This window comes from Micromys minutus (assembly GCF_963924665.1).
Source record: "Micromys minutus genome assembly, chromosome: 8".
Classification (NCBI taxonomy): Eukaryota; Metazoa; Chordata; class Mammalia; order Rodentia; family Muridae; genus Micromys; species Micromys minutus.
The window spans coordinates 29,948,231-29,960,849 of record NC_137977.1 but is presented as its reverse complement, the minus strand read 5'-3'; the positions used below and the strand labels follow the sequence as shown (position 1 = coordinate 29,960,849).

General features: G+C 43.7%; 1 protein-coding gene across 2 annotated transcripts in view; it reads left to right on the top strand.

The window, feature by feature from the left end:
• DPYSL3 (dihydropyrimidinase like 3) overlaps positions 1-12,619 on the top strand; it is a gene marked incomplete at its 5' end in the record, with an annotated part of 103,955 nt that overhangs the window by 37,631 nt on the left and 53,705 nt on the right. The window contains one exon of one of the 2 annotated variants that reach the window (XM_080920276.1): positions 7,549-7,611. The exons of the other annotated variant lie outside the window; for it this stretch is intronic. Coding sequence (XP_080776402.1) covers positions 7,573-7,611 — 39 coding nt within the window. Of the gene's footprint in view, positions 1-7,548; positions 7,612-12,619 lie in introns of those variants that run through there. 2 annotated transcript variants of the gene reach the window in all.

The following is a 12,619-nucleotide window of genomic DNA, read 5'->3' as shown; positions in this document are numbered from 1 at the left end:
GAATGTAGCCTCCACGTGGCCTCTTCTACCATCCTCATACTATAGGAGTCATTAATTAGGTCTCATTGCCACAGTAACAGGCCGCGTTCACATTGCAGCTAGATCATGCTTTGGAGCCTGTTCTTAGTCTAGACACATCCTTCAAAGGAGAAATATTTTTGAATGAGTGGGTTTTAATATTTTTTATGAATGAAATATGTGGTCTCTAAAACCTGTGGATGTTTATCAGGCTTAAAACACACCCCCCCCCACACACACACACAAAACCCAAAAAGACAATGTTGCTCAGTGCAATGATCCATCCTCTGTTCTGGAGGTACTGGGTGGAGAAGCTTTGGAAATGACCTTGCTTTCTCTAGCGTTCATGCATCTTCCCAAAGCCACCAGTGTACTTGTAGTTTATCACTCAGTCAGTCAGAGTTGTATTATGTTATCAATAACTGTGCCATTTACATGCTCAGGTTCCACAGAAGCTTGGATCTTTCATACTGGGTTGGAGAGAGGCATAGTTAGTGTAATCTGGGGTTAGCACTATGCATCTGAGTACACGGGTGTGCAGCGTCCTTTTGGTCCCTCTTTCCAATAAAAAAGCACCACTGGATAGAGCAATCACTCAACACACATGACAATCTCTCTAGACAAACTCCCTCGTGCTGCCCGGTAGCCCTACCACTCCTCCCTCATCCCTTTTCACCTCTCCTCATACTTCCATTACCGCTTCCAGACTGTCTGAGTGGATAGTAAAGAAAGTACATGCAACAAGACAGTTTCCACCTCAGATTTACCTAGCTGCCTGTCTCTGTGACTGTGTACTCCAGTGACTGTAGATGAGCCATCTGCTTCCTAGCTTAGGACAAGCCTTCCAACTTGAACACTAGGTGTCACCTGCACTGTGTGTTCAAAAACTTTTTTGAAAATATTTTCTCATTTCTTTAGTGCCTCCTTATTGATCCCACCATCTGAAATGTAAATACGTTCTTCTTTGCTGAATTATCATCTGCTTTATGGACTAGCCGCTTCTCCATTTCCTTCTCTCTGCTTACCTGAAAGTCCTTGGGAATTGTCTGTGTTAGATATTTGCAAATTCTATCTTTATTTTCTCCTAAAGATACTCTATTGAGGTTTTATCTGAAACAACAGGAAGCCTGTTCTGGCACATAGAAGCATCATGAAAATATTACTCTAATAGCTTTTTAAGGGATGCTGGCAATTAGAACTGGTGCTGTGCACATTTTAGGCTGGTTTTCACCAGTAAATAAATTAACCCAAGCAATCCTTCAATAACTTAATATGCCCTTACCTATAACACACACACACACACACACACACCATCTCATGTGTGTATGCACACAATACTGTCCCACATAGCACTGGAAGGTGACTAGTAAAATGCTCATGTTGAAGTTGCTGTAGTCAAAGTGGGTAGGTACTCTGGTCAAAGTCAGTGTAATCTTAAAAGTGAGAAGTTCATTATCTTAGCTTTCCTTTGAAAGTGAGCTCCTTTGTTTTCTGTTTTCTGTGATACACAGAACATCACACCCTCACAGTGGCTTCACTCTTTCACACGCTTGTTGCTTTAAAGACACCTAAGACTCTAATCTCAACTGTTCACCCACCTTCTCAGCCTTTCACTTGGACAGTTAATGCTCCAATTTGATTTCCAGTGTTAATTTTGTCTGTCTGATGGGACTAGACATGAAAGGAAGATTGCTTTGTTTTGCCTTGCTTTGCCCACTGAGGCTCACAGGACTAAACTGACGGCTTAATTTTTAAAAAGGCATGCGGATTTATGATGTGCACAGAGACAGTCATGATGTAATTATGCACCACCTGTATGTGATTCAGACACTTGTGTTCTCCTTTTCTACAGGAGAGGCGGAGAACAGGGATAGCAGACCATTTTTAAGGGACTAGTGAATAATTTTAGGGGAACGAAATGGGTCTGGAGAGAACATAATGACTCAGGACAAGTCTGTATGATGCACAGAGTAGATGACAGAGGACGGAAATGGGCCTGAATGCAGCAAGAACATCCAGGCATAATGACCAACTTCAGCGTTTCTTCCTAGCGTAAGAGTTTCATGTTTCATTAATAAAAGTTCAGTCAGGAGAATGAGGCAATCCTTTCTTCCTTGGTAGAGCTAGCTAGCGAAGGAGACAGGAAACTTTGAAGAAAGCTTTCCAAGCCTCCCCGACAGGGAAGAAGCAAGTGAAGGTCTCTGTTTGGAGATAGGACATGAAATATCTTGACCCATCAAAGCACTCATCATTGGGACCTAGTTTTCTAAACACCAACAGCATCCTCACCATCACAGAATTGGTCAAGTAGAAAAAAAAAAAAAAAGTGTGATCCTGTCTCATAACCAGTCACATCTACCAGCAAGTATGGATGGTTTTACTTTAAAAGGCACCCAATCTGAGACTGTGTTTCTCTGTTCCTCAGACATCTAGCAGCAGAATCTCATAGTGCCTCTGGTGACCTCTATGAGTACATTTCTCTCCAAACTCTCAATGAATTTAAATGACTTCCTCTTCCATTTCCCACTGTCACCCATCACCAGTGCATTGGCAACCATTTGAAATACTATATAAATGCTATGTTTTTGACTCGCCTCTTTTGTTGGAATTCAAGCTTCATGAAAGAATGGATTTTTATCTGGTTTGTTCAAAGTTTTGTATCCCTCTTACCTTGGAATCATGACAGAAATCCATTAAATATTGGCTGAATTAGATGAGAAGTAATCACAAAACCACTTTACTGTGATCTAGGTAGTACAATCTTCAATTTAAGGAAAAGGAAATTGTCTTAGTCATGGCTCTGTTTGCTATGAAGAGGCACCATTATTAAAGGAAACTCTTATAAAAAAAAGTATTTAATTGGAGACTTACAGTTTCAGAATGTTAGCCATTATCTTTATGGTAGGGAGCATGAGGGCATAGTGCTGAAGAAATATCTAGGAGCTGTATATCTTCTCCACAGTCATCAGGCAGAGAGAGTCACTGCACCTGGCATGGGATTTTGAGCTCATTATCAGTGACATACCTCCTCCAACAAGGATATGCTTCCTAATCCTTCCCAAACAGTTCCACTAGCTGTGCACCAAGCATTCAAATATAGTGGCTGATGAGAGGTATTTTTATTCAAACCACCATGGAAACCAAGGTTCAAAAAGTAGGAGTGAACTGGTAAAAAAAAACATAGAAACAGGCAAACAACACACTTCCCAATCTCTATGTATTTCCAAGTCTAGGTCTTAAGCAACACAACCTTCTGGACCCCAGTTCATGCTTTTTTCTTGAAATCCAATATCAAAACTTTTCAAAATTCCTAATTAAAGCAATGGTTAATTTTCTGTTACTACGATAAAATGCAATGGCCAAAGCAAATTTCATAGGAAAAATAGATTTGAGCCCACTTCCAGTGACAAACTTCCTCCAACAAAGCCATTCCCCCCAAGCCTCCCTAAATATCACCAGCTGAAGATTAAGCATTTGAATGCAGGATTAAGTGGGAGACATCTCATTCAAAACACAACCAATCTTTAGTCTTCTCTATCAGCTTTGATATAAGATTTTGTTCAAATCTATGGCCTGTTAATTAGTGTTCAATTAATATATATAGTCTATTCAGTTATACTTTGGAGTATATGCTGCTTTGGAATTTTGGGGTTCTACCATGTTTATAAAGTGATTCTTCACCATCGGTGAATCTCAAATCAGGAAACCCCAATTTAAGCCACAGAGAATCAAAACTAATACTTTAAAATCTAGGTTTCAACTATTGGAATAGTTGCAGAAAAATCATTTCACATGTGTAGTCCTTCTTAATGTACACATATTCTAAAATGTTTATATCCACAAGTTTTTAGAAATGTCAAGTGATCCTGGACCTGTTTGAACCATTTAATAAATAATGCTGGCATAGTTCCTGCTCTCAATGAGTCTGCATTCTCTTGAGGGGAAGAAAGCTACTTCTCAGAAATAGTGGCAAGCAGGACATTATTATGTCACATACTGAACAGTCCTAGGAGGGAGGACGAGTTGGAGACTGGGACTCGCAAAGAATGAGAGTGGGAAGCAAACTCTGTCAGCAGTGCTGCCATTCACCTTTCTGACTGTGTCATCTAGAGCTATGACAGTCTATAGCAAGCACAAGTAAACCCTGTGTGGGTTTTGGGGGGGTGTGTTAATAGTGACAGATGCTGAAGAACTCTGCCGAGACTTCTTCCTGTGAGCCGAGGGAGCGGATGATGGCTTGACAAAGAGAGAAGAATCATAGTCTGGGATTCAAAGGCAAAAACTGACCATAGTTGCTGAAAGATGGACAGGAAGGGTTGAGGCATGACTGATGGAGAAAAGCCAACAATGCAGACAAACCTTCAGTCTGAGCAAAGAGACTTGAGTAACGTTGACAATAGTTTTGGGGTGTGGCAGGTTTGGAACCCAAGATTCATTTTTTGGGGGAACTTACACCGGGTAACTATTTCTGTGTCCAAGTCTCTTTGTCTCACGGTTTCCTGAGATACTTAAAGCCAAACCCTGCTGTGTATCCAAGGAAAAGCGTTCTAAGTCCTTCTGCGGAAAACATCACGCTAATTCCACAGCTTTCTTGGCCAGACACAGGGGCTGCTTGAATTGATGGTTGTCTTGCTTTTCATATTTCTGGAATAGCCAAAAAAGCCTTTTTTTCTTTTCTTCGAATTCATCCCAGAGGCTTTATTTTAGGAGAGATGATTGAAGGGACAGCATAAAGGGAAGGATTGTTTGTTGCATGGTTCTGATGACAGCGACAGCTTGAGCCAATTAGACAGTTATTATACATTCCTGGGCCTGGACTGTCAGGGCAGTCTGATCCCCAGAACACACCACGATCCCTACTGAGCTTGGTCTCATACATATAACCTTGACCTCAACAGGTTGAGTTAACTCTTGTGATTTAAAACAGCACACATACATAACACATGATCACCAAGTAGTTTAAAAAAGAAAGAAAGAAAAATAAGCCCAGGAGTCTAGTGAATAATGTTCTGGGTCTCAATAACAATATCCAAGGCAATAATTCAGATGCAAGGAAGGCAAAGAAACCCAGAAAGTGAACAAAAATGAGAGAATGAAATGAGAATAGAGAAGAAGAGAAGGAAAAGGAGAAGGAGGAGGTGGGAAGGAATAAGACTAGTAGTAGTAGGATTTGTTTAAGATTGTAAACATTCTGTGTCCACCTTTGTTTTTCATAAGCAAACTTAACAAGATCTCTTCCGGTAAGAGAAGAGTTTGGGATAGTAAAATCCTGAAGGGACAGAGACAGACAGACAGACAGACAGACAGGCTCTCTCTCTCTCTCTCTCTCTCTCTGTCTGTCTGTCTCTCTGTCCCTCTCTCTCTCACACACACACACACACACTCACACACTCACACTCACACACACTCACACACACACTTGCACACACACACTCACACACACACACACACTCACACACACAAGTTCTCTCTTTGCTCTAAATATAACTCTTCTCATTTGCCAGTCCCATTATGCTTTGCGATCTTACAAATCCTGGCTAGTCATTTTAGCATCTATGTAAGAGCAAACCAAAATGTTTGGGGTGTTTTTTTAAACTAGTCTTTTCTTTCTCTGTCTTTTTTTTTTTTTTTTTTTTTTTTTTTTTTTTTTTTTTCATTCTTCCTTGTGTCTTGCAAAAGAATTCAAGGTGGTGACCTTTGTTTGGCATTCCTCCTCCTGGCCAGAAATAAAACTGGAAATTGTTGCGACTTTTCCTTTGAAACCTGCATTTGCTCCCATTGCCGTGACTAACCGGAAGCCTTTGGATCAATTTACTAGAGAGGGGGTGTTTCGGGCAGTTAGTGTGCCCTTTGATTGTGTGATCATACTACCTCATTTCCGTGGGGTGAAAACAGAGGTTATGGTATTTAGAACCCTCTTTCTATAGGTACTGTTATGTTGCAAGAAAACCTTCAATTAAACGACAAGATGTCCAGAAGTGTGGTTGGAGGGCATGCCTGTACCAGTGTCGGTGGCAGATCCCTGACAGATTGAATCATACTTAGTGACATGCGCAGAATTCCCATTTAGTGGAACATTTGGGCTTAGAATTGGAGAGTTGGGGTGGTGAAAGGAGACTTAATTTCTTTCTTTCTTTCTTTCTTTCTTTCTTTTCTTTTCTTTCTTTCTTTTTTTTTTTTCTTTTCTTTTCTTTTTTCTTTTTCTTTTTTTGCATAGCAACGAAAAAAGTTGGATATTATTTAGATTGTTTGGGGCTACTTCTTTTGGGAAAGTCTGCCCCACCCCATTGTTGTTTAGACCCCCACCCACAGTGGCCTCTCCAGTTTCTCTTGGCCTTTTCAAGTAGCTAAAGGAAATTATGTGTCCCAGTGCTTCAAAAGCAACCTTTGGCCCTCGTAAATTGTGTCTTTCAACATTAAGTCGGGATTTCCCGCTGCACATCTTGCTCAAAGACAACGACATTGGCAAAAGAGGTCCTGCTCCAAAATCCGTGCTTGTACAGCAGAATGTGCGGGGTTTTCACCTTCCCACTACTGGGGTTTTCTGTCTATGCCTCCAGAGCATCACAATGCCTTGACCTGCAAGAGTCAGACAGAGAGTAATTTTTAAAATACAGAGTTCGAGCAAGACACTGTGACCCTCACACACATCCATTTCCGAAATGAATTTACTTTGCATTGTTAAATGCATATGTTCAGAGGCTAGAAGCAGCAGACACCGAGTCAGACTACACATTCCAACCAGGTCTCTGCTCTCCTAGAGGCTGTGGCTACTGTTTACAAATAGCCTAAGAGTAGCAGAGGCGCCGCCCAGTCTTTGGTCCTAACAAAGGCGGCGGCGCCAAGCTTGGTCCGCTAGTGGAGGGGACTGCCGACCTCCAGAGGGGAGTTTGCTGCCATTTCCTTTTTAAAAGACAAAGCTCGGAAGATGGGAGATCGGTGGAAGGGTTGGTGGGAAGCTTAGTGTTCAGAGGGGCTTGGCCCCGGAGGCTAGGGAACCACTAGCGGGGCTTTCACCCGGGGCTGCAGCATCCTTGTCCGGAAAAGTCCCTCGCGCCCTCTGGTGGTCCAGGAGAAGGCTGCCTCCGCGGAGCTAACAAGTAGAGGGAGGGGTGGAGTAGGGTGGGGGTGGGGGTTAAAAAAAAGGAAAGAAAAGAAAAAGTGGGTGAGGCAGATGCAAAGAAGAAAATCAATAGGGATAAGAGAGAAGAGGGAGGAGTCTCAGATCAGCCAGTCCTGCCTTACCGGGTCCCAGCTGGCACCACAAAAGAAAAAAAAATAACAAAAAAGAAACCCCAAGCCGGGAGTGAACGCCAGTGGAGGAGGGTGCGAGTGACGGGGGGCGGGTCGGGGCGAAGGGGGATCGGGGAGATTTACTATTGTCTCTGGCTGCCGCCGCGGGAGCCCGGGAGGGGGGCGGAGGCGAGAGGAGGCGGTAGCACCGGCCAGCGCACCACTTGCTCCACCTGATCTGGGGCGCTGTGCGCTGAGCCAGGCGCTCGAGCAGCAGCAGTAGCAGCCAGGCAGGCGTCCCCTGCAGCCAGAGCCGCCACCATGTCCTACCAGGGCAAGAAGAACATCCCACGGATCACGGTGAGTCCGCCGGTGGCTCCTTGCCGGCCGCAGACGGGGTGGCTTAGATGCCATTGGCGTGCCCGGTCGGATCCCCCGGGAAATGGGACCCGGCGCGGTCGGGATACTGGAGTGTGGCGGTCAGTCCAGACGGCGCAGACGGCGCCACTCTGTTGCATCGACCCTGGGGTTTGAGGAAATCAAAACAAAGAGGAAAACCTTAAACACTGACGCGGAGAACTTCGGGTTGTTTGTCCTTTTCCATCGCCGAGAGCGCAGGGCTCTCAGGGCTCCGCGGAACCCAGCCTTGCGCGGGGTGGGTGGGGGGGGGGGAGCTTCTGCAGCTTGAGGTGTGCTTTTTGTTGTTTCTTTTAGGTCCGGTAGGATATAAGAGATGACACCTTTCTCCACTGGTAGTTGGCAGCCGGACCGCGCCCCTCTCCTTGCTCAGGCCTTACGGTTTTGATCCCAGCGCCTCCGAGAGGGCGCTATGGGTGCCTGGACTACGAATCCTAGGGGGATACCCTCCTTCCACACATATAGGTTTGGGTGTGTCAGATTTGAGACTCAATAGCTAAGGTGCAATGAAAATGATTAGCTTTATTTCCACCTTAATTTTATACCTTTTTCATGCCGTTCGTATACCTCCTGCCAGAGAAAACTGAGTTTGCAGAGAACATTTTAGTTTGCAGTTGCACATGGACGCTGAGTGCATGCGGTGTCCAACTGCCATTGTGTGCTAGAGTGAACCGTCGCCGGCTGGCTGGTGTCATGCTCTAAGCGTGTAACCAGGGTGGGGACATTCCTTTATCAGCTTCGGAAGCGACCTCTTCACCAGCTCCCAGCTAGGTGATGTCCTGGACAAAATACCTCCTCCAGCCTGAGATTCCTCCTTGATGAACTGATTTAAAGCCCTGGATAGTGGGGACACATGGCAGTCTGGAATAGCATTAAAACAAAAAAGCAAGAGCTGGTGACATTTGGTAATTTAGCAGGAAGCAGTATGGTTGTATTAAGATGTGGTGTGTGTGTGTGTGTGTGTGTGTGTGTGTGTGTGTGTGTTTTAGAGGAATGGGTGGCTACTCCATCTTTGCTAGGGGAACAAAGGAAGTGATAGCTGGCCTCTGGGAGGGTCTGCAGCTGCCCCAGGGCTGACTTCTACCTGTCACCTACTTAACTCTTAAGGGATCTGCCCAGATTGTGCCAGGAACCTGCGTCTTGCACTTGCCACTCTTACATTTTGGAATGCCCATCACAGCTGCAGTGAAGAACCGTCTTCATGCCCCTGTGGCACCGCATTGTTAAGTGACTTATTCCTATTGCGGCATCTCCCCTTCAGCTGGCACCTGAGCCTCACCTCACTTTGTGACAATTACACCCCACCCCTAGCAGCTGTCCACCTGATCCCTGGGAAGAAACACTCCCCAGGGAGAATAGTTGAGCTGGCTAGCTATCCGTTTGCCTAAGAGGCTTTGGGCTTAAAGGATGTACTCCTGTGTACACCTGAGAACATTCACTCTCCATCCTTGACAAAACAACATGCGGCTTCAGCAGTGTCAGTATTTGCCTGGTGCCAGTTGCCTTTGCAAAGAGATCTAGAAAGTACCGAATTGGGATATTAGTGTTGTTTTTACGTTAGTTTCTTTAACGAAGGACCACATCTCTCCTGCAGCTGAAAGTCTGCTGCAGGCCATTTATATACACCTACTCTACAGCCTTGACAAATCTCCTTTAGGGGACAGGCAGAGAACCATCTCCTGCCCCTCCCAATTTCAGTCATTCTTCTTACAGACCCAGCTTGTGACATGGCATTGAGGGCCACACCCATTTTTCCCCCTAGGTATCATTTAAGGCACCTTTAAGGAAGGATAAAGACATTTAGGCAGTATAGCCTGCCTTGAGATCCACAACAACTGTGGCTGTGCCCTGCCCTGTTCTCAGGACTGGGTTTTTAAGGAGTTCCCTTTTGTCTCTGCTTGGATGCTCTCCCGTGGGGTACTTGTTCATTTTCAGTGTGCCTCCCATTCTTTCTCTGTACATGGGTGTGGTGCTACATACAGCCTGTGCTGGAAGCTGGAGCTGCATCTCCAGCAGCTGGAACAGGACTGGACAGTGGGTGTGAATTTCTTCAAGCCAGGCTGTCTGGCAGTCATTGTTAGAACCAGGCAGAGGACAAGGAGGGTATGGCAGAGGGCGGGGCTGGTGTTTGCAGGATAAGGAATCCATCTCTAGATTGTTCTCATGCTCTGTGTTTGCATTTCTGTGACCAGGAATTCTTTCTTAGAATAAAACATTTCTGCTCGTCTGTAGGTCTATAAAAGATGATTATCTTCACACCACAAGTAATCAAAATACCTTTCCTAGACATTGGTATAATAAAATATGGACACAGCTCTACACAGATTGAAAATGTGATTAAAGATATAAATCTAACATGTGTTTCCTACTCTTGATATTGGTTCATTTTTAAAAATGCAAACCTTCTAAAATTCTGATTAAATATCCTAGTCCCTGTCTTCTATTAAGGCAGCCCCACCCAGTAGTTCAAGTGTGACTATAGGCTGTAGACTGAAGGAGGCAGTCTTCCCTAGGTCTGACCCATGTGCTTCCCTAGACACCGCCTATGGAAACCATTTAGGACTGGAAATGGGGTTTTTGTTTTCCTTTTTGTTTTTACTGTTTTTTTTTTTTTCCCTTTCACCTGCCTTGCTGTTCTTATGAGGTGAGAACAGTTCTACTGGCAAGTGTGGATTTGTTTCCTGGGGGGGGCAGGAGGATCTGCTGCCTCTGGTGGATCTGGGAAGGGGCTTCCCTTCTGAGTGGTTCAGGCTTGGATCGTATTTTGCCTCGTCAGGGCAGCAGTTGAACCATCTTTTCTACCTTAATGGCAGCCCTCAATGCTCAGCATCAGACACTAGGCATTCTGGGTCGCTCAACAGATTAGGCACAACCTTCCAGCTCCACTGTCTCATACAGTGTTGGCCACATAACAACTACGAGGTATCAGTTGGGTATTATTTTGTCCTAGTATTGTGTGTACTGCATGCTTTTCCCATTTAAGCCTAGAATCAGTATAGCCGGACTGTGTATTATCCATATTTTAGGGGTCTAAAAAAAAAAAAACTTCAAAAATCTTTTTTATCTATTATATTCAAATAAATGAATAGCATTTGGAATGATATCAACCATATCAATTTTGGAGACACGTTTTTATGTTAATTGTTCACCTTTTTCTTTCTCTGATATAAGCTCCAACTTGAAACTGACTACATGATTGGGAAAGACCCCTGAAGTGTGGGTACCACCACTGACAGAAAACCATTTCAGCTTAGAGCATGGAAACCTAGGTAGACCAAGTCAGTTACTCAGAGTTGCTCAGTGAGAGTTGGAAGGACAGGCTGGAAATTATGCTGATGGCTTATCCAACTTCAAAGTCACTTTTATGTAGCTGCTGCTTCCCATAGGTACATAAAGAGCCCCAGAATCCATCCTCTCCTCTCCTCCACCTCCTCCTCCTTCTCCCCCCACCCTTCTCTGCCCCCCTTCCTCCCTCCCTTCCTCCCCCCCACCAACCACAGAGACGTGGCTTTTTCTAATGACTAATGGATTTCTGTAAATAGTGTCTTGTAGATAACTACATCTCTGTTTTCTAGAAGTTGCGTTGCCCGTGTGATCTTTGGATATTATTGGACTATGTATCTAAGAATACCAGCTGCCAGTTTTAATATTGAGCATGGAGTCTGAGCTCTAAGATCTTGTTAGAATGGGGATTATTGTCAATTGTAGGTTCTGTGGTAATTACATTTTAAAAGGGGGGGGGGGAACTCTAGTGAACTGGACAAGTGCCTATGGTCTTTTGGCTGAGGGACTAGACTTGACTTTGAGGAAAAAGCCAGTGCATTCTGCCCTTCCCAAAATGCACACATCTGTGTGTTTCTTGTACTTCAATAGGTATCACTTTATGGGAAGAAAATAACAGAAGATAAAGGATTAGAGTTCAGAGACCAAACAAAGGAGTCAGCCTATCCAAGTAAGGCACCATGGAAGGGAAATTCCAGAGTGAAAGGCAGATGAAAAATCTTAAACACTTAGGAATGGGAAGCATTTGAGCTATCTGACTCTGGAAATGTTGATGCAGGTCATGCCTGGGAGATCTGTTTTGTTCCTTTATATTCTGAGCAGGTATACCATGATTCCTCGCCAGGCTATCCTTTCTGAAGTATAAGCAAAATGCCTCAAGTGTAATAAAGGCTTTGAGTTCAAGTTGCTATGACCAAACCAGCAAAATATTTTGGGGAATTCCAGAGTGATTTCTTAACACAATTTCAGAATTTGAAACTTACCTGGTTTTAACTAGAAGCTTGAAACAAACAAGTGCAAAACCAAAACCCAAAACCTTTCCTTTTTATTCCACTGAACTGTCAGAAGGATCAGTGAACTTTGACCCCTTAAGTTGTTCTGTGAACACCCAGCTGTGTTCAAGATAGTAAATAGTTGTTTATAAGATCCCAGTTACTTCCTAGTATAAACATTAATAAAGGCACATTTGGCAACTATCTGGTAAAGAGATTTTTCCCCCTGTGAAACTTTTAAAATACGTTTTCAAACAGAAAAAAAATGAAAATGATGTTATACAATGTTAATGAATTTTTTTGCCTTACTTGTGTGACAGCAGTCTATAGAATTGTGCCTGTGATTCATTTTAAGAGACCACTAGACCCCCTTTCATCAGACCCAGAAACCTCCTAAATAGATTTTCACTCTACTGTTTTTCAGTCCTAGTTGGCTTCAGTCTAGAGCTGCATAGGATGGATTCCCTTCCCAGCAGGTTGTCCACAACTTGACTTGTAGTGTTTTTTTTTTTCCTCTATCACTTCTTCCAAAGTTATAGAAATTAAATTAAAGCTGAAAAAGAACAAACCCTCTTTGTATCCTCTATAACCCTTTGTTCCTTAGCTGTTGCCGTGTTTTATAGAACCATTTATATCTGCTTATTACAGTTAAAAGTTGCAAAATGTTCACAAAAGTA